Source organism: Hibiscus syriacus, unplaced genomic scaffold (assembly GCF_006381635.1).
Source record: "Hibiscus syriacus cultivar Baekdansim isolate YM2019G1 unplaced genomic scaffold, ASM638163v2 tig00111392_pilon, whole genome shotgun sequence".
Classification (NCBI taxonomy): domain Eukaryota; kingdom Viridiplantae; phylum Streptophyta; class Magnoliopsida; order Malvales; family Malvaceae; genus Hibiscus; species Hibiscus syriacus.
In genome coordinates this window covers 362,261-372,430 of record NW_024063078.1, presented here as the reverse complement: position 1 = coordinate 372,430, position 10,170 = coordinate 362,261, and the positions used below count along the sequence as shown (strand labels likewise).

General features: G+C 32.0%; 1 protein-coding gene across 2 annotated transcripts; it reads left to right on the top strand.

Moving 5' to 3' along the window:
• The first annotated feature begins 5,357 nt into the window (after window positions 1-5,357).
• LOC120160363 (trihelix transcription factor ASR3-like) lies at window positions 5,358-8,060 on the top strand. Of its 2 annotated transcripts, XM_039170790.1 has the most exons (3): window positions 5,358-6,234; window positions 6,835-6,888; window positions 7,534-8,060. In XM_039170790.1, the coding sequence occupies exons 1-3, from the start codon at window positions 5,493-5,495 to the stop codon at window positions 7,824-7,826; spliced, it is 1,089 nt and encodes a 362-aa protein (XP_039026721.1). In that variant the 5' UTR covers window positions 5,358-5,492; the 3' UTR covers window positions 7,827-8,060. The 2 variants fall into 2 exon arrangements, with proteins under 2 accessions (XP_039026721.1, XP_039026722.1); XM_039170791.1 differs by lacking the exon at window positions 6,835-6,888 and having other exon boundaries at window positions 5,361-6,234.
• Window positions 8,061-10,170: the final 2,110 nt, after the last annotated feature.

Sequence of the window (10,170 nt, the reverse complement as noted above, 5' to 3'; positions counted from 1 at the left end):
CTTTAGGCCCATAAATGGTTGGTCCAACATATAAATAATAACTGACGATGCAGAGTTATTTGCAAAGCCCAAAATGAATAGTGGATCGTTTGAACACTTGAATTTATATATATATATATATAGATTTTTCATGTTATCTAAAGGGTGGTCCAAAAAGTGGAACACTATATATGCTATTTATGGTCATGCGTGATACTCTATACAAAACTTGTAGGAGGTGTATTGGTAGAGACGAAGTCGAAATCAAATATATTATGATATATATGAGGTTTAAGGGTCATTTTTGTTCTTGTTGTAAATTCAATTTATTATTTTTGCTCCTATCGTATTTTCGTATCAATTTAGCCTTCGAAATTGTTCAATTACATTATTTTTGCTCCTTCTTGCTTTCGGACGTAACTTCCTAGCCTTTCAAATTTTAAATGTAAACAAAATGTGGTGACCTTGAATTGCATATAGAGAAGTGAAAAACAATCAACCAAATTGGCAAGTGTTTAATTTTGTCACGTTTGATTTACTTCCTAAAATTATAAATACCTTGCCATGTGAACAACCACAAGTCTTTTGTAAATATTCAACGAGATTATAGATTCTTTTTTAGTTATAAAATTCGAATCTCACCTTATCAAATTATGCGTGAATTATATCTAGGGATGTTTAATGAGTTGAGCAGTTTGTGAGTCACTCAAACTCGACTCAGTCAAAACTCAAGTAATACTCGATTTGGGTTAACTCGACTCGAAATATTACCGAGTTGAGTTGAGCAAGGTCCAACTCGATTCGATAAGTTTGTGAACAACTCTTTAATTTTCAAATCTATTAATCTTCTAATAAACAATAAAAAATATTAAATTTTCAATTAATAATAATTAATTTACTGCACTAAAAATAAAACTCTAATTATCCTACCTAAAAATTATTCTGAGCTTAACGAGCAATAAGTCGAGAAATTTTTTTAAACGAGCATCAGTCGAGTAAAATTTTAACTAGTTTAACGAGCAACAATATTTTTTAACGAGCATGAGTTGAACATTACCCAACTCATGATCGACTCGCTTGGTAATCACCTCTAATTCGATCTAAATTATGTTTATCTTGCACATTTTGTCTTGTAAAAAAATCACTATAATCGAGATTGTAACAATATTTTTTAACGAGCATGAGTTGAACATTACCCAACTCATGATCGACTCGCTTGGTAATCACCTCTAATTCAATCTAAATTATGTTTATCTTGCACATTTTGTCTTGTAAAAAAATCACTATAATCGAGATTGTCTTTATATGTTTGATTATACTTGTATTGTTTAAAAAAAAAAAATTCACGTATTATAGAAAATTAATCTAAAAAATCAACATGGGTCGGTTCAAGGAATAAGCAATTTGATATCGCTTAAGTAAGGTCTCGAGTTGGAGTCCATGTGTATGCAGAAAATTCCTGTTAGGAGACTCACCCACCAAAGGCAAGTGTACTACGTGGATCGGTCCGAAGAAATCAATGCGAAATCTTGAAGCATGAAAAGCTTAAAAATAATCTAAAAAGAATCAACATTATTAGAATTAGATCCGTCTATAAATCAATAAGAAATAATCTGTCCTTATCTTGTAAGAGCACCCAAATTTTGGGCCAAATTGGTTCCCACCTCAATTTGTATGACATTCACATATAGAATGTGACATGGTACTAACCCCTCTAATCTAATCTAAAGTCACCCTCCCTAATGGTCATGGACATGAGCTTCCAAAATCCTTGTTTGTTTGTAATCCTCTCCTTTTTATCACTTTTTAAAAAGCTTTTTATAAATAAAAATGAATGAATACAATAAATATAAAATTTATATCTAATCGGATAATAGTTATGTCTCTAATTAAAATATTTCCTCAACTGAATTCGTATCTAAAAACATATGATAAAATAATATTCTGAAAATCAATTACATAATTTTTAAATAACAATTCAGTTGAGACGTACTTGTAATTCTCGAATCTTATCTGATCACCATTTATAAATAAAAACTTAATAAACAATATCTCACTCAAATTGATTGTCATCTTATTCAACAAGGATCAATATATTATATATTTAACTTCTTTTTTCCCACAAACACCAACCAACATAATAAGGGGAAATTAAAACAAAAGTGGCTTTAATGGAGGGGGCCGTCAATTAAGATTAGCCATTAAGTGAGGAAGATTGGGGTGAAATTATTCAAGAGCCGACAAAAAGAAAAGGTGAGCCCATAGCATTTTATTTATTTGGTGCATGGTTGGACACAATAGAGTGCCCTTGTCATTCAAATTAAAAATAATATAATATATATATATATATATGACAAAATAAATTTGTTACTAAATAAATAGAAAATAATTGATAAAAACTATATTTAATTTAAAAGATTTAAAAGACTTTCTTGAGCCCTGAACTAATTTATTTTAGTGATCAAAGAAACCGTTGGTATTCTCAGTTAGAACACTAACGATTGCAAAGATGATTGAATGTTCATTGTCAAATAAATAAATCATTTTTACCAATTTTATGAAAAAATTTACTTTAATTATCAAATAAATTCATCTGATAATTAAAACGCTTATAATACTCAAGCGGTTTGTCATGTCCATAATATATATTTAAAAACGTTTGAACTATATGAATCAAGTGACATCAATAGTTAAAAAATTTGTTATTATTACTTAATGTTTTATATTTGAGCACCGTATGTAGGGGTCTGAGCGTTCATTGTCAATGAATTTTAGTTCGATGGATATAATTTCTTTTTAATTTGGAGTTGGGCCAAGTCAGATCATGTCAGATTTGAGTTCATGATAAACAAAAAATTGATTCAGCTCGATATAATAATATAATTATCCTTTATATATTTAAGGAAACTTATAATAATATCTCTCTTAATATATTTTTCTTCAACTAGACTCTTATTTTATCGAATATATATATATATATATATATATATATATATATATATATTTGTTAGATTGAATGTATATTTTACTCTAAAAGTCGGATAAAATTTTAAATAAGATAAAATATCTTTAAATTTGAATTAAATTAAATAACGAATGAAAGATTCTCAATCATTTGTCAATGAAATCTCAAACATCCCTATAGATAACGTACTAACTTATGATCTCTAAGAATAACGATTATTATTTAACTATCGAGATCATTTGATTCATACAAAATATTAAATACTTAAATCATATCTAAGTAGACAAAGAAACTAACATGACCAATATCATCTTTAATTAAAACTCGGTTTAGGGGACAAAATACGTGAACGAAAGACACGAAAAAGATATGAGAAGGAATAATATAGGTTAAGGGTTAAGGTGGCCCAAAAGACGCGTTCAATGCCATATTTTACGCTTAAGAAAGTGACCTTATATTAGAGGTTGAGGTCTTTATTTTCTCTTATGGCGATATTAGAGCGCCCCTTCAAGATTTTGTTGTCCATAGACCACCATTTACAATAACATGCACGACTTTAGGTGAGCTCGGTAGCAAAAAATTATTGTTAATTTTTTAGATTTTGGGTTTGAGTATCGAGAATATTAAGGTACGAACATTCAATTTCAAATGGTTAAGAGTAATTTGTGAACAAATATTACATTGTAATTACTCCAGATTAATAAAAAAAACATTTATTTATTAATAAATTTGGTCAAATCACATAAAGGTCATTGTAGTTTTTCATGGATTTTTAAATAATTTCACTTTTAAAGTTATATCCTTAAATTAATTTGACCTGATTTATTCTTTTTGAAAATTGATAATATAACATATAATAATTAAAAAGTTTTTTACGTTTGAATAACTAAAAATATATAATCATTGAAAATTATAACCAAACAAATTTTTTATCAAAATAATTTTAGATGATATACGTATATGGGACAAACTTTAAATTTTTTTTTTGAAAGGGGCACTTTGTATATAACTGGAAATATACAGAGTATATCACCCCAAAGGTCTCATTAAAAAACCTCCATAATCCTAATTGGAGGAAAAGGAATGCAACTTGGAGTGTAATAGAAAGAACAATCACAAGGGACATACATACATAAACAAAATAAATATATAAACTTTCAACACGAAGGGATCAACAACAGCCGATAATACACATGGCTCGCACGAAGAGCAAAAACACACCAAGCACCGACACAAAAACAAAACAATCTGCAACATAAACAAAACAATCTGCAACATCAAACCATAAAAATCGGGATCATCCCGGCAACCAAAAAGCACGCACTCAGAGTTTCTCGATATGAAAGAAACCAACAACATCATAATACCACAATCAAGAATTCACACCATACAACAGAATACATACTCCACGAAACCATCATTCAATATGAACAACCCAACTATTTAATCAGAATAATCGCATTCGAGTTAGAAATGAAATCTTGCATCGAATCAATAAGCTTAGGACTAATAGAACTGTACCAGAATCAAATGTTAATCATAGTAGCCTCAAACATCTGATTTAAGCATGAGGATTTCTCATTAAACATGGCATTATTTCTGGCTAACCAAATGAACCCAAATAGCGCAGTACTCCAGACTTTCCTGCCAACCTTAGACAATGAAATATCATTCCAGCAAAGAGGAAAAGTACGAAAACTACCTGGACATAAGAAATGCAAATTCCATATTGATAACCACCTTTGCTACAATGGCCAAACCATTGAACAATGACAAAAAAGATGATCAATAGATTCAGGCTCTTTTCTACAGAACACACACAAGAACGAGTCTCGAATCACCACGCCACACACAATGTTTTAGAGCTTTAATCTTACATTTAAAAAAATAAACAAAGTTTTAGAGCCTTAATCTTACATTTAAAAACAATAAAGAAATTTGAACTAACAAGTGTTGGTTCAAGTGGTAAGTAGTTTGATATCACTTAATTAATGTCTTAAGTTCGAGTCTTTGTGTATACAAAAAATTCTAACTGGGAGACTCATCCACCAAAATCAGGTATGTGATGCGGATCTATATGAATTAATCAAGACGAAGCCTTAAAATCAGGAAGGAAAAAAATAAAGAAATTTAAAATGATTAAATTATAGAGTATAGACTAAATAGGTTAAAGCTGTCTAGTATAGGGACTTTATCAAACAATTTAAGTAACAAAATCTTATTTTAATAATTAAATGCAATTACACCTATTACCCCTAATTAATTATTTCTAACTATACCTTGATTAGGGTTAAATGGTCAATGTCACCACAAATTTTAATAAAGAAAATAATTGAAAACAATCAAACAACACACTCTCTCCAAAACCCCTCTCATTTTCTTCTCCTCTCTTTCTTCCTTTCCTTCTGATTCTCTTCTGTAACGGGCTGTTTCTCTTTAAAAAAAAAAAAAAAACCCCCGTTATTAGTTAACTCTCACTATCACGTGCGTTTTTCGAAATTTAAAAGAAAAAAAAGGAGAAAATTTATCAACTCTCCCATTCGATTTTATGACCTCGGGGCAGTTAAGCTTGGTTGCGACTACGGATCCCGTTGACGGCCAGAGAGACTACGTCAACGCCGACAGTAACGACGTTGAATCCCGTCCGATGTCAGCTGATTGCGGAGATGACGTCAGCAAGGCTCCGAGGCTTCCTCGATGGACGAGGCAGGAGATTCTCGTGCTGATACAGGGGAAAAGAGTGGCTGAGAATCGGGTCAGGCGCGGGCGCGCTGCCGGATTGGCTTTCGGTTCGGGTCAAGTAGAGCCGAAGTGGGCTTCGGTTTCATCGTACTGCAAGCGGCACGGAGTGAACCGGGGACCGGTCCAGTGTCGGAAGAGGTGGAGTAATTTGGCGGGGGATTTTAAGAAGATCAAGGAATGGGACAATAACACAGGGGAAGAAAGCGAGTCGTTTTGGGCGATGAGGAACGATTTGAGGAGGGAACGGAAGTTGCCGGGGTTCTTCGATAAGGAAGTTTACGATATCCTCGACGGAGCCGCCACCGCCGCCGAAATCCCTTCCTCGGTCATGGCTCCGGATTTGGCTTTGGCTTTGACTCCTACTCCCGCGGCGCAGGACGTGGCAGAGGATGCCGAGACTGTTTTCGATAGCGGACGGAGCGCGGCAGCTGAGGACGGGCAGTTTTCGGACTTCGAGCAGGACGACGGTTGTGGGAGCCCGGAAAAGGTGGAGCCCGCGCTTGACGTCGACACCGGAAAGGCTGTTCCAGCTCCTATCCCTATATCAGGCAATCAAATTCTCATACCACATACTAATACTAGTATTGATCACTAGCAATTGTTAATTACTGATACATTTGAATCACTGGTTAATTCTGTCTGCTTTTGTTTCTTTATATTTTATGATGATTTGATTGGAATTCTAAATTCTAAAATTGGGTTTTCTTTAAGGAAAAAAAACTTGCTTTAATGGAGGTGTTTGAGCACTGTTGGCAACTCTTTTTAGCCTTTTTCTATATCTTTTCTTTATAGCATGAATCTTTAATTTTTTTATGAGGGGGAAGGGTAGGGTTCTTCAGGAATCGAATCGATTGTAAACAAATGTCGACTAAAAATTTGATACAAGTGTTTGAATCTACTCAGTTTGATTCGAAAACAGTTTACTCAATATGATCATCGGATATCGAAATCTTCGAGAGGGGGAATAGGAGTATGAAGCTCAATATGATTATTGGATAGCGGATAGCGGACTCTTCAGGGAATAGGAGTATGGGATTGGTGCATTTTCCTTTTTCTTTGGATCTTTCACTAAAAATGTGGAAAAGGGTTATCATTGATCCATTCAATGCTTATGAATGTTTTGTTTTGCTCACCTTTTATGCTCACAGAGCAGCAGTACCGGCTACCTCAACAGCCATCTATTCCAGGGATCAAGAGTCAAGGTAATATTGATTTTACCTACCTATGTTCAAATGCCCTGCTGCTAAGTTATTCGGATTAGCTTTGAGTGCATATACGAATATGTATCCGATATGAGTATGATCAAAATTTTCCTTGTAAATGGAAGGTCTTGAAGATCATATCTTTGTATTCAAGTGTCGGACATGGATACTTCCGATAAGAATATAAAGAATCCGGACAACATAACTTTTATCTTGCTTTTTCTTAGTTTTTAACAGAACATTTTTAATATCAGGTATTGATGTTCTATTCTGGCATTCTGAGTAACCCACTTTGATGATTTTCTGTTAAGTTCCATTATGACTTTCTTCAGGCTAGATATTTTTCCGGATTATACCTTGTTATTGGCTTGATTACTAAGTCGATGATTGCCATGTTCGAGACCCAACCGTGTCTCGAACAAGCCTCAGTTGTTCCGTGAAGCGGCCAACTAGGTTTAGACCAAAACTCATTAGGGTTACTGAAAAATACTGCACCGGGATGGGCTTACACGTGATGTTTCGATTCGATCGGTTTGACTTTGGGTTTTAATTGTCACTGTACTTGAAGGGGCACCAACTGTAGAATTAGCTTGTTCCTCTATGGCAATGCATATCATGTTCCAATAATCAGACTTGGACACGCAGGTACAACAAAGGAGAAACATCCAACCTCGAATCCCGAGTTTGGTTCCTCCTCTCAAGAAGCGAGAAAGAGGAAACGGATGGCTACTGACGGAGACGAGGAAATGAGCAGCAGTCCACAGTACCACTTGATCGACGTCTTGGAAAAAAACGGTAAAATACTGGTTGCTCAACTCGAAGCTCAAAACATTAACTTCCAACAGGATAGGGAGCAAAGGAAAGATCACGGTCATAACCTAGTGGCTGTTCTAAATAAGCTCGCCGATGCTCTAGGGAGGATCGCAGATAAGTTATGACCGGGAGGTGATCGGTAATACGTTTGTACATAAACCGAGTACTACGATGCCAGGTTCGAGTAGATGGTAGCTCAGAAGTTGAATTGATGGATCAAAATTTTCCCACAACATACTCATATTTAGTTTCTGCCAGTGGTGCCATACACCAATAAATAAGGTTTAGACTTTTGTAGATTTATACAACATTTCTACATTGAGATTATATGATTTTTTTCATCACTTTTTTAACATTTTGGACCAAATTGCATATAATATTTTGTATAGAGCAACATATATTATTGGTCATTGCTTTGGTTCTCGTTTAAACATTTTCATTCTTTGAGGCCTTTCCTTGTAATAAGTTTGTTTTACTGTCTACTTTCGAATATTGGTGTAAACAAAAGGTTAAATTTGATTTTAATCCTTCTATTGTGCTTAACTTTGAGTTTTAGTCTCTGTACTTTGATTTAACAGAACTTAATTCTTCTTTTATAATATCATTAGTTAATCTAAATAGTTAACACACTTATTCTCGTTAAGACGTTAATGTGGATTTTTATTCAAACACCATTTAAACTCAAAAAATTACTAATGCGTATAATACGAACTACGCAAGATTATTTTTTTAAAAATATGCATCAATATCAAGGATTTTGAGTTTGAGCATTTGTGTCTGCATGGTGTGTGTTGTCAATGGTTAAGAAATATTATGAATAAATATTACCTTATAATCAATAGCGAAACTTGGTGATAGAGTTTGGGGGGACAACTTAAAATTTTAAAAATTTAGAGGTTTAAATTAAGACTTTTAAAAATTTTGAAGTGTTTAGTTTATATTTTTTCCAAAAAATTAGGATCTAATTACAATTTTTGAAATTTTGAGAGGCTTAATGAATTTTTTTAAAAATTATGGAAGGGGTTTCAATTAAGAACATTGAAAAATTAAAATTTAAATTGAATTTCTAAAAATTTGAGAGATCAAATTATTTTTAAAAAAAAATTTAAGAGTTAAAATTAAAAAAAAAACATTTAGGGGGCTATGGCCCCCTCTAACCTAGCTTACGTTCCGCCTCTGCTTATAATTACTCTAGAATATTTATGAAGTTAGTTTTTATAATTGTTTTATATAATTTATAGTTAATTATGTCATATGTCTCTAAACTATGACTCTCATTTTAAATTGGTCCATAAATTTTTGAATGTTTCAATTTAATCCTCAAACTATGAATCTCTTTCTAAATTAGTCCTTAAACTTTTGAGCATTCTAATTGCATCCCTAAACTATGAATCTCTTTCTAAATTAGTCCCCAAACTTTTGAATATTTCAATTTCATCCCCAAATTCATCCAAATATGTAATTGATTTCAACCACAGTTTAACCTAAATCTTGTTTTTTCAAACATATAATAATATAACTTGACCTAACAGTTTTATTAACAAATGATGTGATTAGTATATACATGTAGTTTGGGATGAAATTGAAATTTTAAAAGTTTGAGAACTAATTTAGAATCATAGTCATAATTTGCGGATTAAATTGAAATATTTAAAATTTTAAGGATCAATTTAAAATAAAAATATATTTTGAGGACATATATTACGGTTAACTCTGATTTGTCAAATTTGCAAAGGGGGATTTATCAAAATAAAGGAAAATCATAACAGTCCATCATGATACTGCATTTTTCTAGTCCCACTTTGAATTTTATATTATATATATATATATATATATATATGTCAAATTTGCTAGAAAGTAAATATCTCCTGCTCCCCTTCATCCCACCCATTACACAAGTCTAAGTCAACTGCTAACTATAATACAAGAAACATAATTTTGTTTATTATTATTTTTTTCCTATCGGATTTCAGGTTTTATCTTGGCTAATTTAAATCGAGTCTCATCGTACATCTGATTTTGGTGGATAAATTTCCCAGCAAGTATTTTTTTTATATACACAAGGACATGGGAAGAAAAGTATTAATTAATATTAAATATATATGTATTTTTGAAAAATAAATAAATAAAAATTTACCCTATCCTCTCAATTAAAAAATTGTATTTATGAAAAATAAAAAATACTTTGACCCCGACTTAATAAATTTCTGGTTCTGTCCCTACACAATAACTCGAACTTGAGACTTTACTTAAACGATATCAAACTTATTAACATTTGATTTACAAATACATAATAGTTTTTAAATAAAGATTCGTTATAAAACAATTATTTCAATTCAATACATTTTAAACTTATAATCTTAGACCTCACACGAGAACACATTATTTTGTTAATCAGTGGATAAATTGATAGAATAATTATTTAACATAAAATATATAAAATCATGCTTTTAGCTTTAAATATACTAA

Excerpts from the sequence above, each read along its gene's own strand:
- LOC120160363 (XM_039170790.1), top strand. The coding sequence starts at position 5,493 with ATGACCTCGGGGCAGTTAAGCTTGGTTGCGACTACGGATCCCGTTGAC. Across the intron at positions 6,235-6,834 it reads AGCTCCTATCCCTATATCAG|AGCAGCAGTACCGGCTACCT; the intron begins GCAATCAAATTC and ends TTATGCTCACAG. Across the intron at positions 6,889-7,533 it reads TCCAGGGATCAAGAGTCAAG|GTACAACAAAGGAGAAACAT; the intron begins GTAATATTGATT and ends TTGGACACGCAG.